The following is a 26,456-nucleotide window of genomic DNA, read 5'->3' as shown; positions in this document are numbered from 1 at the left end:
CAGTTCATCTATCCACTTAAGCAAGGCCAGAAACCAGTACTGGACAGAAACCACATATTTAGTACTATTCAAGATAAGCTGGAGCTGTAACTTTAAAACAAGCTTCAGTAAGTTTTAAGCATCAACAACTCCGATACAAGTTTAAGCTAGGTGATTTCTTCATCTCATCTTTCCTTCTGCAACTTCTGTGGACTTCAAGATAATCATTATCAGGACTGGTTCATGCAGTGCTCCATCTTGGCCATGTCATGGTCATGTCATGCCCCTAGGATTCTAAGGGCTGGATGAGAAGAAGCAATGCACAACTGAAAAAATATGTCCCAGTATGCAAAAGTCGCACAAATGGAGTGATAAGTAGCACTAATTGAATCCAGAAAGACAAGAGAACATGTCATGAATCAGACTCTGTAAACAAACAAATATGTAGACGCATCCAGAATTAAACAGGTGTGCAATTTGTCTGAGGTGCATAGTAGCAATGAATACTACTAAAGTGAAACCATATATTTCCATTTCCCCCCAGTACCTATACTTTTTGAGTTAACTTATAAAGAATGTATATGATCAAGTGCCTACATGCATATTTTGACAGGATGTGTTGGTGCACTTAAAGCCAGGGGCGGTGTTGGGGTTAGCATCATTGGACACCTACCAAGGCCCATACTCCAGCAGAGGGCCCACTTTTGACCTCCGGAGACCCTTCCCCCTTCTCCTGCTCCTTGCTGTTGCTACCTGGTCACTTGCCCCCTCTAGGTTTGTGTGTGAGCATGAAAAGAGCATAATCCACAACACATTGACCTCTTCTGGACAAGAGTATAGATTGAGCCAGAGGGAGCAAGCAGGTGAATGAGCAGTGATTATTTGTGCAAGGAGGTGGGCTCCCAGCGAGAGAGAGCACTCAGGGCATCTGGCCTAAATGATTCTCAAAATTAGGAACAGACACCGCTAAACACTATACCTGCTAAGTTTTGAGAGATTTGTTAATATTTTGGCATTAGTGGAGTAATCGCTGCTCACATGCTGTTTGCATAAACAATACAACAATTCCTTAAATGTCACTTGAACATTATCATGAGTTAACATTTATGTATTAGTGCCAGAAAGCAGACTGTTGCAAAAGAATGGAAACATTAGATGATATTTTCGTAGCCATAATAACCTTGGGTGAATGACGTGAGAAGGAAAATTCATTCTGCCATCCATTTGGCCACTTACAATAGTAATAGGCTGTACTTGATGCTAATCACAAGACGATGTACGTTGTATGTGCTTTGTGAAGGCACCTCTCTGTGCCTCCCCCCCCTCCCCAGTTATAGGGGAAATAAATTCAATTAATATGACAGCACTATTTATTTTCCCAAGATGTTGGTAAGAAACATAGTTTCTAGTTTAAACAGGATTTATGCAATTAAAATATGATTGTCACAGTTTTCATTTCATTCTTCCAATGTGTGTGAAGGAAATGTCCTCTCTTCTGTTTCATAATCATCATATTTAGCCTTTTTTATGGCATCCTTCAAAAGCTTAAAGCATGTCACAGGTATCCATCTCTGTAAGCTTTACAACAGCTGGTAAAACATGCCATTATTAGTATTGAACTGGAGGAATCTGAAGGCCAGCTAGTCTGTTAACGGCTGGGATGAAATTTGATTCGGGGATTTCCTGAGCCCCTTTCAGTTATTACCATCTGTGTGACTAGTGCAGGAGGGAAGGAAGGCTGGGGGTTGGCTCCTGACTCCACCCTTAACATCACATGCCTGCCTGGTTCCAAAAACTGGTGTCTACATATAGGACAAAAGTCTAAAGAGGGTACCACATGTACTCGTGGAGACTCTTTCATGTGACTGGGAGCGCAATTCAGTCAATTCATGGAAAAAGCTGCATTCCTTGCATTGATTGCCATGTTTATATAGAGGAATAACTTCCACTTGTGCAATGGAGCTTCCTCTTCTCTCCCCCCACCCCGGCCAGGTACCTTCCCCACCCCCAAAATCTGCTCTGGGGTTTCCCCCAGTTCCCTGGAACATATTTTGGGTTGTTCCATTGCACTAGCAGAGGTTTTACTTGCTCAGTGATTTAAAAGCTGGATTAAAATGTGACATTAGCAAAGTAAACAACATTTGTAGTTATTTATTCATTTAAAAATATTTTAGGGTGCTTTTTTAGACCATGTGCACCCAATAAAACAGCATAAAACAACAAAGAAAAGTGCATTTTTAAAAAAACACCTATGCAGTAAAACCTCATTAAAAGAAAGAGAGAAAGCTGAATTCAACAGAAATATCATCCAACCAATAAAAAGTTGCTCCTGGAAGGCTAATTGAAGAAGAGAGGTCTTCAAGGCCTTTTGAAAACCCTTCCCCATGGCAGCTTGACGCGGGTCTGATGGAAAGGAATCCCAGACTTGTGGGCCCACCATACGGAAGAAACTCTCCCTTAAATAAATATAGGTTTATGGAGTGCTTTTTTTCTTAAAAAATCTTTAGGGGTACTCTCCTTTTGACTCAAATCACCATTTTATAGTTCAAATCAAGGGAAATAAATACAGGTAATGGACAAAAGTACAGTACAAAGATTCGCAAAATGTTTTGGGGTACCCCTGTATCCCCCCAGAAAAAAAGCACTGAGGTATGTGTGACAGTCTCATGTGTAAGGAAGTAAACCCGCTTTCAAAATGTTTACTAAAGGTTTGGTTGTTTGTAACATGCTGTGTGGTTTTCGTACAAACATCAAGTAGTATAGTCTGTAATGAACAGAAACATATCTTAAATTACGTTGTGAAAGTGGTGACCTAGTTGAATATATTACTGGCTTGCAAGTAAAGCACCCAGCTCACTTTTGGGTTTAATTGAAGTGGTTTCTGAGTATCTTTAGATTACAGTGGTCTAGAGGTATAAATGTGTGGGAAGTACTTGCTGCAGTTTCCTAGAAATGAACTTCCCAGAACTGGTGACAGTTTTCTTCCCCTCAGCAGAACAATCTCATGGGTTGAATTTTCTCCTTCTTAGTTGTTTTCACAGTGGAACAACTTATTCATCATTACTATTGTTGCATTCCTTGCTTCTACTAGCACTACTGCTGACATGTTCCTGTCAACCCTGAAATTATTAGCTGTAAGAGTAGGTGAGCTTTAAGAAGTTAAAAGTTTTAAGCACCATGTTTTTTTAAAAAAAAAATCTAAGTGGCAATATAGCAATTGTTCTATTGTGTTTGTTAAGATGGAAACTTAACAGGTTTGCTTAAGTAATATTGAATCTGTTTTAAGCAAATACCTCATAGGCAATTTCATTTTGTAGAGGTTTTCACTAGTTGAATAATTCCCCATAATGCTTGGCTGACATAAATATTTGTCTTCATAATGTAACATTTATTAAATCCCTTGCCAAGCAATGGTTGCCAAATCCTTGGTCTCCAGAAAGGATTGTCAGCAGCTGATAAGATGCAACTGTTAGATGCTACCTTTAGCTGCAGCAAGTACCTTTTAATCTAGAATCTAGAATCGCTTTTAGACTGCCATTCTGCTGAGACCATAATAGAATGGTCCTACGAGCAATTGGTTAACGTATCAGAAAGCGTTCCTCGCAAACTTGGGTTTAAGGACTGACGTAACTACTTTCAAAAACAGTTTCCAACATAGCAAACCTTTACACATACATCTTACCTGCCATTTCTCTGGACAGGGGTCCGAATTTAGATTCTTCATTTACTTGTTCCTGTCTAAATTTAGAATGGCACAGGAAGCCGTGTGAAACGCGGTTGTTTTGCTCTTCTAAAAGTCTGGCTCTGCAAGTGTGTCTGAATAGCACCACAGATACTCTTCAGCCCTATTTCCGCACAAAAGAATTTTGTGAGAGCATTTGAAAAGCATTAGAGTTATGTAGGGCCCTCTAGTAAACTTACATCTGTTAATAGCTAAGAAATCTGCAGTTAATTTAATGCTACTGACTCATGACTACAAATATAACACAATTTGCAATCCTGCCCATATGTCTGTTGTAACAAAGTAGAATTGCATTGTTTGATTAATCTGGAAAAGAAGATTACACTCATAATTACCGGTTGCATGAAACATGTGATGCCTTTATAATTTGTAGAATAAAATAAATGCAGACCGTTAGAGATGGCCCATAGCCTAGACCACTTTGGCAGAGAGAAAAATGATGCTCCCAGTAGTGATAATAATCCTAACCCGCTTACCTGGGTGAAAGCCCCATTGAACTCAATAGGATTTACTTCTGAGTAGGCATGGTTGGGACTCTGCAGTAAATAACTACATAACTGATTAAAAAGGTTGCCTCGCTCTGCCTAATGGTAAAGCCAGTTTCAAAATTATGCCCCCTCTTTGGTCAGTCACAGAGTATTTTTATATGAGGCTGCACCACAGAGAGAGATAGCAAAGCAGGGTTATTCCATTGCCTCTACTGCAAGACTTGTGGATATAAGTTAGACTTTTACCTTTCCTCAATAATTGGACTAGATCACCCTCATGGTCCCTTCCAACCCTTCAGGGCTATGATCACCACAAGTTTTAGTCTTGACTAATTTTTCATCTTGATTTCAATGGGAGCTAAGGAAAACCAACTTCCTCTGGATCTCACCCAAATGATGTGTCAGCCCTTGAGAGGTGTTGGGTTACAGAAGCTGGAACATCACTGTTGTCTACAAAAGACCATAGGCAGCCTTGAGAACTGGTAAAAGTCCTTGAACTTACCTACCCTAAAGAAGACAAATCATTTGTCTAGGTACATGTTTTGACTGGAGACATGCAAGGTGGTATTCTGGAAAGCAGAGTCTGTAACAAAAAAGTATGTTGAAACTATAAGGATCTGGCTTGTGCTAAATGGGTAAGGGGAACATGAGTTATGAGTTGTTGGACTACTTCTGCTTAAGTTAGAAGCTAGTACATTCTAAAACAGCTTGAATTATCTAAGATAATGGATTAATTTCTGGAGAGTTGTTATGAATACAGGGTTGTAGGCAGGATACATGGAGGAGAGGGGCAAGTACGCCACCCTAAGATCCTTTGAGAAAGGGTTTGATAGAAATCCAATTTAGATAGATCATGAATAAAATATTTTATCAGTATACTTATTATTAACTAATTCATTAAAAATTTTAACTATAGGAAGAAGAACTGGAAGCCCAGATTTCATTTCTCCAGGGGCAATTGAATGAGTTGGAGGCCATGTGCAAATACTGTGCAAAGATGATGAATACACATCTGGGTAAGAAGATGCTGCTCTATTAATGTCGTTTATTAAATTTGTATATTACCTTTCATCCATAGATGTCAGGGTGGTTCACAACCATAACATAAAAAATACAGAATAAAAATAGGAACAAAACCAAACCAATAATCCGCCTCTCACAACAGATTTAGAAGGGTATCTATCAGATGTTAATCTACCAAAGGCTTGGTTAAAGAGGAACGTTTTTGCCTCGCATCTAAAGGTGTATAAGGAGCCAGCCAAACCTTCCTAGGGAGAACATTCCACATATGGGGAGCCACTGCAGAAAAGGCCCATTGTTGTGTTGCCACCCTCGGGATCTCTCGTGGAGGAAGCACACAAAGAAGGGCCTCAGATGGTGATTGCAGGGTCTGTGTAGGTTCATGTGGAGAGAAGCAGTTCTTGAGGTATTGTAGTCCTGAGCTGTTTAAGACTTCGTAGGTCAAAACCAGCACTTTGAATTGGGCCCGGAAACTTAATTGGCAGCCAGTGCAGTTGGGCCAGGATTGGTGTAATATGTTCAAACAGTCTTGTCCCGGGGAGAAACCTGGCTGCCAAATTCTGCACTAGCTGAGGTTTCTGAACCATCTTCTGGGTATTGTCTCCCAAATTTAGGAAACGTATCACTATGTCCAAAGTTTGGTGTATAGAACAATTTTGCAACCTTTGAAAATTCAACTGTGCAATGGGAGCATTGCCAGATTATGTTGACATGATTAAGGCTCATATTACTTTCCTCTCTTGACCAGACAAATGAAATGCAAAGTGTGTCTGACCTTCAGATAGTCTGCCAAACCTCTGCATAAATCTTCACTTAACCTTATGCTATGATAACTGTTGTGCTATGATCGTTTTACACAATAGAAAGGCCATCAGAAACGAGGGCGTGGGTTTTCTCCATTCCTTTCTGTAAGTCCTTAGTGGATTGCTTATGCCAGGGTCAGCAAGGTTTACCTTGCCTGGGCTAGTTCATTCCGTCCATGGGCCTGCGATTTTCTGCATCAGCATCTACGCAGACGCAATTTCTGGAACTGCGGAAGCAAGTTCCCGCGCCGTGCTGCGCCAGCGGGCAGGGACTCGCTGAGGAGGCGGCTTGGGGGCCGGTTAAACAGCCCCTGTGGGCTGCTTGTGGCCCATGAACCTTAGGTTGCCTACCCCTGGCTTATGCCAATAATTCTGATTTCTGTTTGCATATAGAGAACTTTTATAATTAATTTTCAGAGCTGATGCATGGGCAACATACTTTTGCCCCAGGTTTGCATGTCTTTCCATTTGTGTGAGCTTTCTTTTCTTACCTAGTAAGGTGTTTATCCACATCAGCCTCAGAATGTTCCTTTGAGATCTATTTAAAAGGAACAGGTTTTGAGTTCATTTTGCAGATTTCATAGTGCAGAGGTGCACTAAATTCTCCCTAAGCCCATGGTAGTTTTCTTTTATCCTTCAGAAGGTATGTATGTGCAAGGGACTTGTAGTATGAAACTGACTAAGAACCTACAGGTGGCTTTCTGCATGTAGGAAACAAGACCACTAATGACCTATTTAGGAATGCTTTTGATAGGAATCTTTTTCTTCTTTTTTTAAGAAAAGAGAAAGAAAAAAAACTAGTAAGATTTCTCCTAGCTTGTCAGTTTCACTAGAGAGCAAAGCGAAAATTCCCAGCTGGGCAGAAAGCAGCTAAATCTTCTCCTTTCTTCACCAGTCAGTGAAAGACCTTTTCTTGCTGTTCAGAATAAAGTACTAAAGACATGCTGTTTTGAACATCAAGAAAGGAACTTTCACTTGTTTTCATTTTTCTTTTTGTAGAAAGAGCACTTGTGCACAGTTTCACTTGAGATTTTAAGGATAGCAAAGCGCACACACACACACAAAATCAAACCAGGCCTGCATATCTGTCATTGCAATGACCACACCAGAAATACAAAGTAGAAGGATGTTTATTACTGAATTAATCCCCACTCATATAAACACATCATTACATTATTTAAGATTGAAATATGTTCCAGGCATAGAAGTTCATAACTCTCATATAAATACATCAGTTCTGTATTCTAGGCATCAGCTATTTTTCTCTCCATTGAAAGGATCAGAGTCTTAATAAAAAATAAATAAAAAATCATGCTTGAAAACACAATATGATTTGGTAATTTTTTGTCTTAGCATCCAGTGCACTTGGAAATATTCCAACTCTAAAAAAATATAACAGTTCTGCACCCAGAAGGTAGTTGAAACTATGTCAGCCATATGCTGATTATTTGGTGTTAGAGCTTTTATCAGCTCCTAGACTTTGGGTCAATATACTAGTTTACACTATATATCTGAGTATTTCTAATGGCTTTTTCATGCAAGCTTGCTCTTCTGCTCTTAGCTAAATATCTGGGTAGGTAACTAGAAAGTATGGGGTGATATTTTTGTGATCTGTAGCAGAGTTTAGAAACTGCGTTATGCAAGACCTGGAGAATCATGCTGTGTCGGGTCCACACCATTTCATATGTAAGTTCTCATCTTTCTGACCAACTGTGTTGTGTCATTGCATCACATAAAGTGGATGGGAGGAAAAATATTAAAATGATGCATTACTGCAAGTACCACAACCATTCACAGGTAGACCAGGACCAGCAACCTTAATGCTGAAGCTAAGCAGCTCTGATCAATCCCTGTGTAGGAAACCTCTTGGTAATCCAGTGTACACTGGAAGGCTAAGTTACACCTACTGTTAGTTATTGAGGCAGAATATCTTTAAATCACAGATGTGGCACAAACCACTTGAAGTTGTTCAAGCAAATGCAGCTCTCTTTACTGTTCTCAAGTTCATTGGCTTTATGATAATTAACCAGGTGACTTTTCTCTTATACAACATACTACAATTAGATATGTGATTGTTAAAAATGTTCAGATTTCCATATCTGTATGATGGCATCATCATACTTCTACTCAGACATACCTTTTTGTTACCATGGGTTTGATCCTGAGGCTGCCAAGATTATAATTGTATTCCCTGGAATGTGAAGGAGGGAAAGATGAGTTAGAGCAGTAATTTTTGTTTGTGTGTTTATACAAAAGCTTTCTCATTAAATGTTCATCCACTTCTTTTGCTGCACCACACAATGACAACATAATTATATATTTGGGACCCTGCCTCCATGTTACTATGGAAATAAATGTGGTGTCTTGAATAACATAAGTATAGCATGTGTAAGAATGATAAATTGGTTCTTGTGGTGAAAACTGATAAATGGGGGAAAGTCTTCAGATTTTGTAGTTAGTCTGTTTTGTTAGGTGTAAAGAGCTTTGAGAGCACATTTCTTCAGCATATTATTGGAGAAACTTTCTTACTTATTAATGTTTTAGCAGGACATCACTTCGGTACCTGTTGAGCAGATCTAATGAATCATAAGACTAGCTGCCACACTTTGATTGAAACGTAGGGGTTTTTCTGCCTCACTCATAACACTGGAAGTCAGGGTCATCCAAAAATATTTAGCTGTCTCTTCCCCTTAAGTGAAGCATATCATAGGCAGAGTCTGGATCCAACCCATTCTCTTAACATGTTGTTTTGGGATAAGATCAAATATCTGGGATAAGATCAAATAACTCAAGTCTTTTTAAAACATTGCTGCTATTGTAATGGCCATTATTGATTTCTTTCCCGTCCTTCACCTTGAGGTCCCATTGCAACTTTCTGTGCTGTTGGAAGAGGAGGATGGCTTTAGTTTAAAATAGATAAATGTTTGCATTAAGGACAGTTATAAACTTTGGAATATCTCTAAAGAGTACTTTGCATTCATCTAGTAAAGTACAGTAGATGAATGCTTGTGCAAAATGAGTGATTTTAATTCTGCAGTTATTTTAGCTGATCTGGAGGTGCTCTGTACATTGCATTTGTTTCTCAGAGAAAGCTTTTGATTTCTAGCTCATTTTCCTCTTGTTTACTATCTGTATCATATTTATGCAGATAGTACTAACTATCCACACCTTTGTAATGGCCCTTGGTCTTTTACATTTTTTCCACTGTAGCCCCTTTTCCACTTTCTTCTTGTGCAGGTTGCTTATTTTGAATGATAGCCAACATAAGTTTCCTTCCTCTCTGCTCCTGTGCCTCTCCTGCCCCTCACCCCAACAAATCTGTTCCAGGGTCCCCCAAACCTCTAAAACAGATTTGGCAGGACCATGAGGGGCTACAGGGAAGAGGGAAGGAAGTACAAATTCTATTGCATGAGCAGAAATCTGTTCCGTTAGGGGTGGGTACAATTACATATCACCCTTTCTCTTACATAACAGAGTTTATATAATTCTGCATCCCCTGGCATTTAAACCTCAAGTTTTGAATGAGGTACATAGCATTACTCTTGGCTGAGTAGTGTGGGCTGCAGATTACATCTTTCCCCTAGAATTGCTTGTTGAGTTGTTGATGTCATTCATCTTTACAGCTAGTGCCTGTGATTTAATCCTAACTTATGTATGAAAAATTGCTGAAATATATCAGCGGTCTGGAAACAAAGCAATCTTTTGTCAAGAGTAGACAAGTTCTGAAGTGTGTATATTCGCTGCTGATTTCCTGAAGCAGAATCGTGGCTTTCATCTGCTTTTAAACAACATGAGACATAACTCAAGGAAGCCATTTGTGACACAGAAACAGATTTTGTTTGCCTTGCAAATAATTTATAAGTCTCATAATTCATTTGTGTGATATCAGTGCTCATTGTTCCATAAAAGATGCAGCTCATGAACCTTTTCTTATTTTAAGAGAGAGATTTCAAGTTTTACAATTTGAATAACAGCAGCATCAGATAGGAAGAATATTTCAAAGCAAAAATGTTTCCAGATGGGCATTTTGTCATATATGCAGTACAAGCTTATCAATACAAACATAGACTCAGACTGGGGCAGAACTATAAAATTCTTGCCTGCTTTCCTGAATTTAAATATCCCATCTGTTGTTATTCCAGGTGTTCAGTTTTTTTCCTGCCTACATGACTTAATTGGGCAAACTTGGTACTTGCCTTTTAGTCATCTGTTTAATTTGCTCTGTTAACTCAAGTGCTAAAGGAACCTGACTGCAAATGCAATAACTTAACTTGCACGTATTCATTCTTAATTTACAATGCTACCCAGATATTTCCTCTTGAATTGGGGAGTATAAGACAATGAAGATCAGTACTCTGATGGAGAGCCAATGCAGCCTTCAAATAGAAAACATGGCCCCTTTCACTCTTGATCTCACAATTGTTTTTGGCATTGCATGAAATATTCAATATAAATTGTAGTCAAATGCAGCATTCATATGTAACAATAAATACTGGTTTCCTGCCATATGAAAATTAGCCTAAGCAAGCCTTGGTATCACCCACTCCACTCCACATGAGGAGGGGATTAGAAAAAAATGCTCTCGTTTTTATATAGCCATAGTTGAGCCTTATCCCCTGAACTCTAAACTGTGCTTAATTTTAATTATGGTTTGTTGAAACAAGCCAGCTTCATCATGAGCCAGTGTTTCAGCTGAACTGTAACTGTAAGTGATTTTTTTAAGTGTTCTTATCCAGACTCTGTGTGTGTGTGTGTGTGTGTGTATATATATATATATATATATATATATATATATATATATATATATCAAAGTATACATTCATCTTCATGGCCATTGGGTTGCATGTAATCTTGAGGCACATAATCTTGGTTCTTTCTTGCGAAATAATTGTTTTTGGGATTGCAGGAAATATTCAAGAAGTCATTCTTCAGGAACACTTGGAGAAGGAAGATGAAATTCTAGTGTCCTTGGCTGGATTGAAGCAGGTATAGCTTTTGACAAAATGAAGATTCTATGTATAATATGTATAATTTTTTTTGAATGGCACGTCTATAATTTATATGCTTTTTATCTGAACTTTGCATTATTCAGGATTCTAATTGCTGAACTTTAATAGTTTGTTGAGACTTATTATGATAGTGAGCAAAAGAAGAGTCTGTGGAACTTACTGAAATAATAATGCTGGTAGACAGTTCTGACTTTCAGTTTCTTCTTGCTGCTGTGAGCTAAAGAAACAGTAGCCAGAGTAAAAGGCCATAACTTTATCAAGCAACATGGCAACCAAGCTCAAATTACAAAAGGCCATTTCAGAGGGAATCTAGCCAGCCCCAATCCAGTCCTCCAGGGCATATCCATGATAGGCCAAACCATTTTAATAATGAATTCCTTCACTAACAGGACCCCCAGTGAAACACCAGGAACCCTGTTGATTCTGTATTCTCTTGTCGTAAAAGTTAGAATCATAGAATTGTATAGTTGGAAGGGACCACAAGAGTCATCTAGTCCAACCACCTGCAATGCAGAGATCTTCTGCCCAATGTGGGGCTCAAACCCACATCCCTGAGATTAAAAATCTCATGCTTTACTGCCTCAGTTATGACAAGTAAGACTATAAGCAATTGAACCAATGAAAGGACCTTAAAAACTTCAGGTCAGCAAGAACAATAACCTTAATTTGACCAATTGTGCCCTTTGGAATTCCATATAAGAGCAAAAATACACAGCCAGCCAAGTTGCCATGTAAAGATTACATTCTACTGCCCAGTAAAGGGAATTTTTTAAAGCCCATGATGTTCCAGCAGGGTGAGTGGCTAGATGAAATGTCTGACTCATCTCAGTGTTCCAGTTTGGGTTTGCCTTCAGTTTACCTAGCCTCACCTTGCAAGATCTCACAGTATCTCAAGCATTACTATCATTTCCCAGAAATCTTGGGAGGCCAAGAACTCCAAACCTTGCAAATTTCTAAGGGAATTTGGCAACTTGGCCCCTCCCTGCCCACTTTCTTACCACACTCACTACCACTGATGGATGAACGATGGGGGACCTTTTAATGGTACCCAGTGTTTGTTTGTTGTTGTTTTTTAAATAATATTTATTCAAATTTTAAAGGTTACAAAAAGAAAAAAGAGAAAAAAGAAAAATAAAAAAGACAGAAAAAATACAATCAATTAAAAAAGAACAAATCGAACCTTTACATAGCTTTCTTTCCTTTACTTATTTCCTTGACCTCCTCACACCTCCCATTTTTGTATTCTAATTCAAATTGTTATTTCAGCAAATCCTTCCAACCTTGTTTTTATCTTAATAATTTGTCTTAATATACTATAATTTTACGTTCTCTCTTTCACCAATTCATTTTTACTTAATCCTTTATGTCATTTCTGCCAAAACCACATAATTTTCATTTTCCAGCATCTTTCTAACAATCCTTAATTTTACAATATTTTTGAAGATAAACTTTGATTTTTTTCCAATCTTCTTCCACCGACTCTTCTCCTTGGTCCCGGATTCTTCCAGTCATCTCAGCCAGTTCCATGTATTCCATCACCTTCATCTGCCATTCTTCCCAGTGTTTGTTCTTCATATTCTAATGTCATTGCAGTTGTAAGATCATGCACTATGGGTGCTTTCAGTTAGATTATCAGTTTTAATATATGTCTGTTCACTCTTGCAATTTTTCAGTACTTTGTGGAATTGTAGGCTGGATCCAGAAAGGGCTCAGGTCGATACACTATGGCACGTTTCAATGTTTTAATGGCATCCAGGGGAACTGATGTCCTTTTAAATGCATTTCCTTTATCTCATCATTCTTGCTAGAAGATTCAGTGGCACCCTAATGCTTTTACTCATAAACACAGTTGTCATTTTTATAAATGTCTTCAACAATTTAGGCAATCAATGCATAAGAAGATTGATTCCGAAGAGGGCCTGGCTTTAAGTGGCAGATGTTGCAATGCAGCTAAATTACCTTTTTCCCCCCTTGATAAACAGATCAAGGATATTTTGAAAGGTTCCTTACGTTTCAATCAGAGCCAGTTGGAGGCCGAGGAGAATGAACAAATCACAATAGAAGATGATCACTACTGTTCCAACAATCAGACCAAGGAGACAAATGAAGCTGTAGAAGAGCCTTCCGTTGCAAAGGAGCCCCTGCCTCTAAGGAAGCAGGTAAAATGCATGTGTTTCAGAAAAGAAAGGCCTGGGGTACTTTTTAAAGCCTTAAAAAAAGCAGACAGGAAAGATAAAGGCCTAATCCAAGCCAAGCAAGCCCCATTGAATTCAAGTCCCAATGGATTGCAGGCTTAGAATTTATTATTATTATTATTATTATTATTATTATTATTATTATTATATTAACAACAACAATTAAGTCACTTTCAAAGTAAATAAATAGCAATAGTAGCTTCCAACTCCATTTGAACCTTTTTTCAGAAGAATCTGAATTTATATTTTAAACTTTCTGATGGCTCCCAACATGGCTTTTAGGTGTGACAAGTTCATGGACCATAAGACTATTAATGGCTACTAGTCATGGTGGCTGTATACGGTGGTATTTTGGTTTTCCATCAGAATGCGTTCTGAACTGTTCGAAAACCAAAGTGCAGCTTCCGATTGGCTGCAGGAGCATCCTGCAGCCAATCGGAAGCCGCACAGGATGTTTGGCTTCCGAAAATCGTTTGAAAACCAGAACACTCACCTCCAGGTTTCGATCGTTCAGGAGCTGATTTGTTCAGGAGCCAAGGCATTCAGCTTCCAAGGTACGATTGTACTGCTTTCAGGATCAGAGACAAGCACCGCACTGAAAACCTGCTGCCAACAAGCACAAAATGAGAAAGCAATTGTCTTTGTATCCTGCTTCTGGGGTTGGACTCGATGGGCCTTTAGTCTGATTCAGCAGGGCTATTATGTTCCCCCTGTGGGGCAAATATCTTTGGGATGTCCTATTCTAATCACAATTACTGACTTTCAGATAAAGTGATTTTCTCTGTTGCTTCCCTGTTTTCTTGTATATATGAAGATAAGCTGTGATATGCTAAAAGATGCAGAATCTGACTATAGAAACTAGGGATTTCACAACAGAAGATGAGCATTTTTTGGCATTGCTTGACTCTTCTTACTATCTCTGTCTTCTAGACTATCATTATGCAATAATATTTGACCAGCTACATTGCTGCGCTATGTTTATCGTCAACTGTTTTGAACCACTCTCCTCTTTCATCTGTTTGGGCTTTTCCTTCAAATCTGTATGGTAGCTTTATCGCTTGTAAACGCTCGTTCAAGTTATGAAGGGAAATAGCTCTATCTGCCTTCCATGTAGCAAGTGGTTGCGTTAGACTTTTCAGTCTTATACATAGGCTGATGAAGTAGACGATCAAGAGTAGACGATTATATACCAGCAATAACATTTATTTATTTTTAATCCACTCTTCATCATAGAGCGATCTCAGGGCAGGGCACAATAATATAAAACTATAAATTAAAATATAAGAGTTTCAACTACGGTAATCAAACAAACAGATAAAATGATAAGATGGAACATTTTGAAAACCCGTAGCGTAGCTGTTTTCTTGAGCAATTCCAATTTATTTCAAGAATTTTACAATGGCAACTCCCAACAGATTGTGCCTGAGATAAAGGAGTCCCTAAATGTTATGGCTGTTTGACATTGGCTGACGTGTGCAACTTTTTAAGAGAAGGAGATTGTCTATCTCAGTACCTTGGAGAGCCCTAACTCAGGATTCACTTTAATATAGCCTTTTAATTAAAAAGTTAATATGGTGAGCACTTCAGGGATTTCTGCTTAAAAACTGACCAGCGAAGTTGGTGACCAAAGAAAAAATATAGAATCAGACAAGTTTTACAAAACATAGTTTAGTTTACACTATGGAAAAGTAAAAGTTTTTTTTAAAAAAAGAATTCTGCCTAATTGGTCAGGTATTAAACATGCCTAAGAGAATAATCCATTCAGTGAAAATAGAAACTTGCCGGATTGGCCATTAGCCTCCCAGCAGTCTTGTCAATACAAGTCAAGCTGGCACTGTGCCCCATCCCGCTTCAGTTTTGTCTGTAAATTTGAGATTTGTGGACATGATCTACATTGTTGCCCCTGCAACATAGTCCAATAGTTTTCTGTTCATAGCTCTCCAGCTATGGGATGTTGCTGAACCATTGACGGGGCTGAGATGCAGACTGCAACCCAAAATCATATTAACCAGTGTCATTATTCAGTGGTAAATCTACTCTGAATCTTCAAAGTTTTAGGACTAGGTCAGCTTAGAATATCTGCTTGAACATGAAAAATGTGATTTCAAAATGTTTTGGACTGGATTCATTGCCGTGATGGATCACATGCTCAGAAGCCTATGACTGGTTGGGTGCTACTGAGAATTGCAGTCTGCCTCCAGGATATCTGAGGAAGAAGTTACTGTTTTCCATATGACAGCTTCTGTTTAGAAAACAGGCTATGTCTGTTTACCTGTTGTATTACATTGTGAAAACCAGGTCTACAGTAAGTAATAGGCTCCACTTACATACTGGACTTCCAATGTCAGCATACTTTTATTAGCAGAGAAGAAATTGCACACCATTTAATGTAAATTTTATCTCATAAAATAGCCAATTGATACTTTTCACAGAACAGGCAGGTGTGGCTTAATAGGATTTTCTGTTTATGAATATTAGGGTAGACGGTTTCTGCATCTTTTTACATTTAAGGCAGATATGATAGCCTTTCTATTACTTACTTTGGAAATAATATCCAATGGGTCTAGGTGTTTACTAAGCAATTACACCTGCTTTTCAGTCTTCTGAAAGCCCTGCTAAACATTTTAGAGACAACATTAGAGCAGAATACTAATGCATAGTATGAAACCCTCATTCACTCAAATAGATTAAATTAGCCTTTTTGAATTTCATGTAGGGTTCTATCCATCATGCTGTTGTGCAGATTTACCGTATTTTTCGTCCCATAGGACGCTCCGTCCCATAGGACGCACCTAGTTTTTTTGGGGGGAAATAAAGGGAAAAAAAATTCCCTTTATTTCCCCCCCAAAACCAGGTCGAGGAACAGCAGGATGGTGGCGCTGCGCCTCCCTCCCGCCGGGCTCCCCACGCTGCGGATGTCTGCCCGATGCGCAGGGCGCTCTGCTTCAGGGTGCCCTGCGCGCCGGGTGGCAGGCTGCTATCCGCAGCCTAGGGAGCCCTGTGGGAACTCCCGCGGGCTCCCCAGGCTTGCTGATAGCTTCCTGAAGCCTGGAGAGCGAGAGGGGTTGGTGCGCACCGACCCCTCTCGCTCTCCAAGCTTCAGCGAAAGCCTGTATTTGCCCTATAGGACGCACACAGATTTCCCCTTCATTTTTGGAGGGGAAAAAGTGTGTCCTATAGGGTGAAAAATACGGTATATAGAGGCCACCATCTTTACAACTAAAGTGGGCAAGTGCTTGTTCAAATAGGTAAAGACAATGAGATCTGACTGGGGCAAGCTGTCAGATGTTTGGGCGGAGTGTGCTCCACTAGAAAGTGACGCTAGAGAGCCCTGAGAAGGGGTGGTGGTTTTGTTGCTTTTTGTGTACTTTCATGGAACAAGTGTAAGACGGTGAGCATTGCACATAGCTTTGGTGGGGAAGAGGTGGCCCTTTTGAGCATTGCTGCCTGGCCAGTCAGCAAGGTTCTGCCCTATCAACATGGTCACTGATTGGGCCGTTTGAAAGGGCATTTTTGGCAGTAGTCCGCCCCTAGATCCTCAGGCTATGGGGAATTTCCTGCAACGGTCAAGCAGAGGGAATTGAGGCTGGAGCACGAGGGACCGCAAATGTCACCCCACCCACCCTAGGAAGGCAGTGAGCAGCCATTGCCAAGAATATGTAGCTTACCATAAGAGCAGGCAAGACACTAGGACCAAAGTATGGTGTTTCAAGCTCATTACTATGAGGGGGGAAAGAGGCCAAATTATATATCTTGCCTGGCCTATCCCAGTAGGAATTCTGCCTGAAATTGGACCCTGGGTATCCTGAATTAAAAAAACACACACCCTGAGGTGCTAGATAGTTGTTTGTCCTCTTTTTTCCTTCCTTTTTCCTTCTCTTTGTGGGATTTATAAAGGAACAATCTTACTTTAGACAAAAAGAATGTAGATCGGTTCCAATATATATAACATATAATGCTTACTATGTTCTTTATTTCAAAAAATTAGAGGAAAGGAAAACATTAATACCTCTATTTCATGTCTTCCTTTGTTCTGCTTAGCTTTAACTTTAATCAGAAGCATTTAAAGAAATAAAAGCTTCATAATGAATTTTCAGAAGTTAAATAAGTGCTATGTTCAATGGCCTATACAGAAAGGACACCAGAGCCAACTTTCAGTTTTAATGAGGCACGGTGTCGTATTGTGATGTCTTTAGGTCAGGCTGGAAGAATTTTATGAGTGCAGCATAAGCTTTTAAAATATTGCCATGAATTAATTGGAACATTTTAATGCATCAGTATCTGTTCTATCAAAGGCAGTAGTTCTAAACTTAGACTAGACTGCAAGTCTCTTTGAGCAGGCATGCTTTGGATTTAGCTTTTTCTGTATTAGCACCAAAATATCTAATTGTATTGCTTTTTCTACCCCTCTGTAGTAGTATGTGTGAGGCAGCTTCAAGGCTGCTACCTCCACTGTATTGCAATTACGTTGTGGCTGCTCACATTTCAGCTTCTTCTTTTTAACCTTCGGCTTATTAATGCATAAAGTTTATTTTGCCATGATTACCTGCACACAATAATTTCCATACAGATGCAACTGTGTTGAAATAGCCAGTAATCCAACGTGTAGATTTAAAATGATCCAGCATTTTTAAGTCCCATAGATTTCAGTGGCAGAGTTAAACAGATGCTTAACTCTCTCCCAATAAGATTAGTGAGGTTGAAAGTTCCAGGGGGGGGGGGGGGCTAAACAGCCTCTCCTCTTTTTTCTGCTGCCTCAGTCATTATAGACTTTATTAGAGCTAGTACAGTTGAATGCTTGATAGGAAGATTGGGACTTGACCTTATTCCATAAATCTATTGGAGATGCCAGTTGTCATCTCATAATAAACAAAAGCAAATGTGTATGTCCGATTGTGATTTGCAGAGAGATAGCTTTACAATAGGGCAGGGGAAAGGAGTGAATTAATTTAGAATTTTACAAAAGGCCAATTACTTATATGATCAACACATTATGTTTTCTTTATACGAGACCAGGGAACGGTCAAAATTCAGAGCCACTGTAATATTTACAATTAGGGCTGGCAACACGCAAGGAAGAAATCAGTTTCAAATGTTTTGCTTGCTGGATTTAAATTTAGAGGGATTTGCATATTCTTTGCATATTGCATCAGTATAGATGTTGAGTAGAGGAAGTTTCAGCAGGATGTTGCTTTTCCACTCTTGGTAGTACAGTTGTCACAAAAGCTACGCCTGGTGGCATTCTCTCCTTTGCAAATTTTGAGGGAGAGGGCTCTGGTGCCTTATAAGGTGGAATGGAAAGGGAGAGTTTGCTTATTCTAAAACTGCTGTTGAAATGAAGGGAAGGACAGCTGATTTATCTCTCTTCCATGATTTGGATCCAGACACCCCTTCTTTCACTGCTCACTACTTTACCGTTTCCCATCAGCCACACCAATTCCAGTCTTTCATCACCTGCCCTGCAAATGCAGAGAGCCAGTGTGGTGTGGTGGTTAGAGTGTCAGACTAAGACCTGGGAGACCAGGGTTCAAGCCCCACTCAGCCACAAAGCTCACTGGGTGACCTTGGGCCAGTCACTGCCTCTCGACCTAATGTACTCCTCAAGGTTGTTGTGAGCTCCTTGGAGGAAAAAGTAGGATAGAAATGCAATCATTCAATCAATAAAAGATAGCAAAAATTCATTTTGTGATTCTTACACAGGACATTATTTCTCTTCCTCCCCCCCCCCCCATGGATAGCTAAAGGGAGGCACAGACATGAACCCATAAAACATGTAGACCTGTTTAAAACATAGTATCAGGAGGGTTTGCTTGCTTTAATGCATGATGGAAATAACTTTCATCCGACTAGAAGATACTCGTCAGGAAAAAATGTTCCAAGAAGCCATATGGCACTGGGTGTAAGGTTGTTAACTTTCAAAGCTACTGGAAGTATAATTCTGTCATATTCAATTTATTCAGTAGCAGCAGCAGATGGGGGAAAACATGCTTCATATCACTATGAGTTTTCCTAAACCGAAACTGGCAGAAGAAGGAGTGGGGAGATATTTCACCTCTGAAAATAGCAGCGTCAGGAAAAAAAAGCTAGCATGTTGCAAAGGATGCTGCAGGGAGATATATCTATATATGGCTTGAGAAACTAATTACATATAAATTTAGAGATTTCATTTTAAAATGTGTAATGGAGTTATTTTAAGATATATATTTTTGCAATGCTGTAGTTAAGAGTCAAGCCTTATTAACAGTTTGCACTTTGCGAGTCACCAAGAGCTGCTTCTCGCGTGACATTTTTTTCTGCACAGGGATAATTGAAATGTACAGGATCATTGTAAAGAATGTGCGGTTGCTAATGTGTCGGGAGACCGACAGCACAACTGTGGCGGGGAGGGAGAATTGCATATGCTTTGAACGGCTTCGGTCCTGTGCATGCTTATGAGAGGGGACACCTTGACCCTATAAACCCACTCATCCTTTATAATCTGTAGGAGAGACCCTGCTTAAAGAGTTCCCAACTAGGACCCCCTTTATATGTGCCTTTACTGGTGTGTACCTTTACACGGGAACGATGGTGGAGGCAACGGCAGCCACGCCTGTAAAGGTATGTGCTAGCTGTGATGATGGATGCAGTAGGCGTGGTATTTAAAAATGGATTTTCTGACATGCTTGCCTGTTCAAAATTCTTTTGTTTCATAGGCTGTGGCCGATTCGAGTGGAAACTCTGCTAACAGGCACACGGATGACTATATTCTACTTTCCAAAGAAGAGGGAGGGAATGTTTGTCCTGCTCCGGAGCATGTGCAGACTGTGCCAACCTGCAAGGATGTGACCACCAAGAGTGAGGTCCCATGTCACTCTTCTTTAGCCTTTTCTGATCCATTGATGGGGTCCATATCTGCCTCTTCTAGTAACCTCAGTTCCAGCCCTGATGACGACAGCAGCAGCAACAGCAAGGATTCTGATTTCACCATTGTTAGCCCCTTGGAAATTTAAGTCAGCCTGTGAGGTCAGCTGTGGCACATTGGCGTGTGCATCTGACACTTCATGGGACTGGGAAACTCATAAAACCAGAGCACAGATGTGGTAAAGGCAGTCCTTTTTCAGCAAGGAAATCAAGACAACAATTATGTAATGATTGCCTTTAAAACATGCACATGTGAATCTCAAGATCTAATGTATACTAAAGGTACTCGTAGGTTTACTTTGTTAACAACTTCTTGGAATATTGAAGTAGTAGCTCATAGTCACTCATCATGTTGTATATAATCTCGTGGGTAGACAGGTGAGCATCTTTTCCAAATGTGGGGAAAGCAAATGAGCATCAGCTTGGATTCTGGCAGATTGATTTGGTCTCAGGAGAGAGCGGGGGTACTCCTCAAAACATGGCAGCTAGAAAATCTGAAAAGTAAAGGTTTCAGAATTGCATCCTGGTTGCATCTCAGGCACTAAGACAATTGGCTGGCCTCCTGAACCATTTCCTGAAAGAAAAATAACATGCTGAATTTACATACAGCAGAAACCACTAACTGCTGTTCCTATCGTGCAAAAATTTCCTCGTAAAGTAATACAAATTAGGTGCACATTAGTTGCTTTGAAACATTTAGACTTTAGTCTCCACTAGATATAAACTTGTCTCCCAATGAATAAATTGTATTGTTGTATATTATAGCCTGGAACATATTTTTATAGCTATTTCAGGACATCCACAATCCCCTCAGGCCCAGGACCAAGGCTCATTGTAGGGTCATAATGCGGCAGTGTTCCTTAGCCATGTAGAAACGGTTCCCTGGTACTCATTTTTTAGATTTAATTTAATATGAGTGCGCATGATTATGTATACATCACTACATGTTTCCCACAAAGGGCAACAAGATTCCTCATGCTTTTTTATACCAAGGATGTCATGTTTCACTCTAGCTCAAATTTCTCTCACAATCTTAAGAGTAGGCTAAACTATTTCCCAAGGCTGATTCTGGCCTTGGGAATCAACTGATATGTCAGTGTCCATAACTAGTGCATAGTATATAATGCTGATGGAGTAGTGGCTATGTTCCTTTCTAGCTTTTAAGAGTGTAAGTTCTCAAAGTAGCTCTTCCTCTGAATCTCACACCCAGCATGGCCAATTTGAGAATAACCAGATGGTAACTGCAGAGAAGAGCTACAAATCAGGGAAGCACAGGTCTGAGCGATTTCCCATTGACCTGCTCCTTTCCCAGGGAAAACCGACCCTTTAACTCTAAATCAGAACAAACAGCAATCCATGGAAAACCCTATTGCTGTTTTCTCCAGTTGAGCGCTAAAGAGTAGTTTTCCCCAGGAAAAAGCAGGAGGACAATAGGAAGTATGCATAAGCCCAGAGACATATTCTGTTCTCAAAATGCTTCTTCCTTTCCCAGGCAGCCAGTGCTAAACATTATGTGCAGCATTGCTCTAGATTACACTGACTAATGTCACTAAGCCAGGGGGAGAATTTGGGTTTATTGAGATTAATAGCCCCAAGTGTCTAACCTGTTGGGGATCTTTCACCTTAGCAATAAATTGGTGTTGAACAGACTGAATTTCAGGAAGCTTCTGGCTTGCAGGTTGAACACAAGAAAACTCAAGGGGTGGGTGGGTGGGTGTCCAGGTATGCCCACCTATCCATTTCTGTATGCAAATATGCCATGGCAGGGTTTCTCCAGATCTCATCAAGAGATAGGCAATGGTTCAATGATGTTAGCCTCCAAAAAGACCTAATTAGCCCACTAATCTGGTCTCTCTCTTTTTAACTGCATTTGGAAAGGAAACCTCTTAGCCGTGAAATGTGTAACCCATTAGGGAAGGAGTTTTTACTAAGGGTGTTGTGCTTCATTATATATAATTATCTCTAGGACCCTTGGAGGTAACAAACAAATAAAGGTTGCTAATATTAATGCAGCCTATTCCCCCCCCCAAAAAAAAGCCTGTTCTGTAGACAGATGCTGGTGAAATATATTTTCAAAGATTTATCTCAAAGTAAGACACTTTGCTTGTATGCTTTAGTTTTCTTTTCCAGACACACACACAGAGTATAACCACCGTCATGTAATGCAGTTGCATGGTAAGTGATAGGGCATGAAGATGTTAATGGTGATTAATTGCAGTTGTTACTTACATTAAGAATACTTCTACCCCTCCATCTGCAGCATGAGTCATGCTATAAACCAAATTGCAACCTGACCCCAAAGCATAAGTGTTACATAACGGATAGCTCTCCTGAGAATATTGCCCCTGTCATTTTGTGCAGGGGATTGTGGGGTTGGGAGATGTGAGCTGTGGGAAATTATTGGATCATATTTTGCCCTGAAGTGAATGGAATACAATTGTTGGGTGAGTTTGCTCTCCCAGAAGTCAGTTGAGCTAGCAATACTTTCCCCTAGTTTTGTATCCATGAATGTTCTGGGCAGATGACCCAAATTAACAGGTAATAGCTATTGAACAGTGGCAGGTTCATATTTATATATTCAGACAGTATCAAGTAATTCTTCACAAGATGATGCCCTTGTGCCTTGTAAAAGTGGGAGTAATACTGAGAGGTTGTGTGAAGAGCTTAATAACAAATACAGTTTGTGAGGTCACATTGCTGTTCTTCTGCATGCAAGACCTAAAACATACTGTGGTTGTGCAAGGTTTCTGTGCCAGCTTAGCACTCCTTCTCATTTAAACTTACACAGTAAACCACCTCAAGATTCAGCCTTTATGGCCTGTGCAGGCTTTTTTAAAAATATAATTTCCTTTGAATTTGTAAGGATGACAAAAAAGGATTACATAGCTTGTGATTAATTTTGATCCTTTAAATGTGACTAACCTTTCTGTTTAGATTTGTTTCTGTTATAAAACAGGGGAAAGTGCCATTTAGAGTAAACAGCTATTTAAAAGTGGGAAACCAAGTAAGAGAGAAACTAGAGTATGGTATATCATCTTTCATCAGGTGGGGGTGGGGGAGTTCATAGAGGGTTTTGTAATTTTGTTATGATTGATCCTTGCTGTCTACAGATAATTCAGGGATCATATTATTTTTCTTGTCAGAGCTGTCTTAGTGCCATGAAACAATGCAATTTATTTTATTTTTTGCTATTATCTTGCTGGGGTTTTTTTAAAAAACACGTTTGCTATAATTAGTATAACTTTACTTCCTCAATGCCTGTAATTATCACTGGTTTCAGAAAATAAACAGTGCTTTACGGAAGGACAGCAATGAAACCTAAGTAACTCCATTAGAGGAGTCAAAATTGGTAACCCTATGACACAGTCTATCTCAATGCTATACAGGAATTTGCTTTTTTGATAATTCTGGAAGTGCTTGGTTTTGTATGCATGTCGATCCAGAATGACTACCATAATATTAGGTCATAATAATCCCATATTGCCTTACATTTGGATTCCTAGATGGTACTTTCCACTTTAAAGTACCAGTTTATTATGTCTTCTAAAATTAACCTACTCATCTTGTTCATGGGTATCAGTAATCTAATAGAAAATAATATGCAGTATAAATGGCTGCTTAGTACTAATACGTGGAACTCTAAAATGTTCTTTTTTCCAGCCTCTTAGAGTCTCGTCTGATTCTTATCACATCTTCGCCACATGGCTCTTTCAAGTCTGTTGCATGTAATGTCCACATTACTGCAGAATGATTATGACCATATAGTGACTGGATGTTCATTTTTAGCTGTGGAAATTTGTATCTTTCCTCTAGAAGAATGTCTGACGTACTTTATTAAAGAAAGAACTAATATGCAGATGTTTTGCATTTCCCCTTGAGTTTTTCTTGCGAAAGTGACAATTATTCTACACCGTCTCCCTTTAAAAAAAAAGAAAAGGCAGTTCCTACCTACCTTCTTGGAGATCCGTCTGCTCAAAAGGTAGGAAAATTAGATTTGATCTAGTACCATCAAGTTATTGTGTGCCTGATGTCCTCCTGTGAGTCAGCAATTTGTATAAATATGTGTGTGCAAAAGAGAAAGTTAAAGGAATGTTCCTGTACACAAAAGTATGGAAAGAGCAATCCATTCTGGCCCATCTCCATACAAATCCTCATTGCATTGTGTTGAAGAGCAAGAACAGAAGGGCAATCAACTAGATAGAAAACAAAGACACATTTGGAACAGAAACCTACCATCTTTGAGTGACAGTAAATGGTGTAAAACTGGGTGACAATGGAACTTCTACTTTCTCTTCTCCAACCCTTTGCAACCCCTATCCATTTGTTCCAGGGGATTCCCTGAGCCCTGTAGTGTAGACTTCAGGGATGTGCAAGGGAAGAAAGAAGCAGACTCCCTCTACGGTGGATCTCATCCAGTATATCTTAAGATAGAAGTTGTTGAAGCCAGCAGCTGGCAGAGCGACTCAAGTATAGCATCTTTGCCGTTGGGTAGGTACAAAGAAGCACCATTGACCACTCTCTTCCCAATTCAGAGAACTCTAGGGGTGGAAGGGATCATCTAGTCCAACCCCCTACAATACAGGAATCACAGCTGAAGAATTCTCGACAGATGGTCATCTAACCTCTTGTTTAAAAACCTCCAATGAAGGAGAATCTATCACCTTCCCAGGTAATTGATGTTAAATTAGTATTCAAGCTTTACAAACCCGGTTATAAAACTGGTTTCAAATTTTGGTTAACAGAAGAAATATAATTAGTGCAGTGTAAAAGTAATATTACCACCAAGGGCAAAGTACTCTTTGGAAAGAACCTCATGGAACTTAGGGCAGCAGGAAGAAACAAGGGATCTCACAGTACATTCCCAACAACCAGGGTTAGGAGACTGAGAGCATGCCATCCAGCCTGGCTTCATAAGGGATCATACTGAGTAATGTGTAACACAGATGGTGTGTGCAGTTTCTGCCCCCTTCTATATACACATCCAAGTGAAAAGCATGTTTTAATAATTGTTAAAGACAATCTGTTTTTGGGCGTGATGTCACCACCTGGATCCCCATGACTCTACCTTCTGCAATGGGAAGGACAAGAATTCAAATAAGCCTATTTCAGGAAGATTGGGTCGCCGAACTATTTCTCAGGGCTGTTTTCTGAACTGAGCAATCCGTGTAAAGATTTTGCTGCCTGTGTTTATTGGTTTTCCTCTTCCTTCCTCATTCCTTTTTCCTTTTATGTCTTGTCTTTTTAAAATTGTAAGCTTGGAGGCAGGGAATGTGTTATTTCCGTTGATCTGTTAGCCGCTCTGGGGGTTTTTTCTGCTTGAAAAGGGGCAGATAAATGCTTTGAAGGTATGAATAAATAAAAAATATATTATTGTTTTCTCAGATTGATTAATGCGGAATACTAGGGCACGGTGCAGAGTCCCTTGTGTTGCACTTTGCAAACCATCTGAGCTCTAAATTAAAGACTTCTCATAGCTTCCTTCTAATATAGGCCTGGTGCAATGCAGTAACAACTGTTGGTTTCAGTTCTCCTCTGAAAACAATGGGCTGCTTAAATGGTGGCGCAGCCACGTTGGTCATCTTCCTGGCTTTTGAATGTCAGAGTTTTTTAAAGACTACTTTTACTGTTCTTCTGTGCGGGGCTCTCAAGTGTATACTTATGACAGTGATTAAACATGAAAGGTGTAATTTCGGAAACCAAACCTGCCTCCGTGCAGGATAGTAATCATCCTGCCTACCACAGTATGCTGTTCTCTGGAGGACAATCATCAGGGCTGTTAACTCTCTCATTGTACTTGCTAGCTAAAATTAGGGCCAAACTACACATTATGCAGGAGATCAATGACTGGATCACCTTTTCTTTCTTCCTTTCTTCCTCCCCCCTCCCTACTAAAATACAGCAATGGAAGCCTGTCTGGGTTTCTTGTTGGGGGGGTGTGTTAGCAGCAGCAAGTCGGGGCAGTTAGCCCTTTGCTCATCTCCTTCAGGGTCTCCTCTTCAAAATCCCTTGCCTAGGCTCCTCCTTTTCTGAGCAAACAGCAACTGGAGGGGTGCTCCTGTCTGGAAAAGCAGCAGAGGCAGAAGGAAAAAATTAAACACCTCTTTCCACACCACTGTTCCAAAGAAACTAGCACTGCCCCACTGTGGGTGCACTCCAGTGGAAAAGAGGTTAGGATACCCAGACACAAATCTCCTGTGTAACATGTAGCCTGGCCCTTCGAGGCAAGTGGAAGTCTCTGAGCAGGAAGTGCCTATTGAATTGCGTGTTGTCTACAATAAATTCTAGTGGCACCAACATGTAACATGATAGATGGTCCCAAT

At 39.8% G+C, this 26,456-nt stretch overlaps 1 protein-coding gene across 10 annotated transcripts in view; it reads left to right on the top strand.

The window, feature by feature from the left end:
* TBC1D5 (TBC1 domain family member 5) overlaps positions 1-23,994 on the top strand; it is a 252,557-nt gene extending 228,563 nt beyond the window's left edge. For 9 of the 10 annotated variants that reach the window (XM_079947228.1, XM_079947229.1, XM_079947230.1 and 6 more), the window contains 4 exons: positions 5,126-5,225; positions 10,939-11,018; positions 13,024-13,200; positions 19,929-23,994. In XM_079947228.1, the coding sequence (XP_079803354.1) occupies positions 5,126-5,225; positions 10,939-11,018; positions 13,024-13,200; positions 19,929-20,225 (654 nt within the window). In that variant the 3' untranslated portion in view covers positions 20,226-23,994. Of the gene's footprint in view, positions 1-5,125; positions 5,226-10,938; positions 11,019-13,023; positions 13,201-19,720; positions 19,834-19,928 lie in introns of all 10 variants that reach the window. The other variant, XM_079947226.1, reaches the window with a different exon arrangement.
* Positions 23,995-26,456: the final 2,462 nt, after the last annotated feature.

The sequence above is a fragment of the Podarcis cretensis genome (assembly GCF_951804945.1).
Source record: "Podarcis cretensis genome assembly, chromosome: 12".
NCBI classification, from domain to species: domain Eukaryota; kingdom Metazoa; phylum Chordata; class Lepidosauria; order Squamata; family Lacertidae; genus Podarcis; species Podarcis cretensis.
The sequence above is the reverse complement of the archived record's forward strand: the minus strand, read 5'-3'. Positions and strand labels throughout refer to the sequence as shown.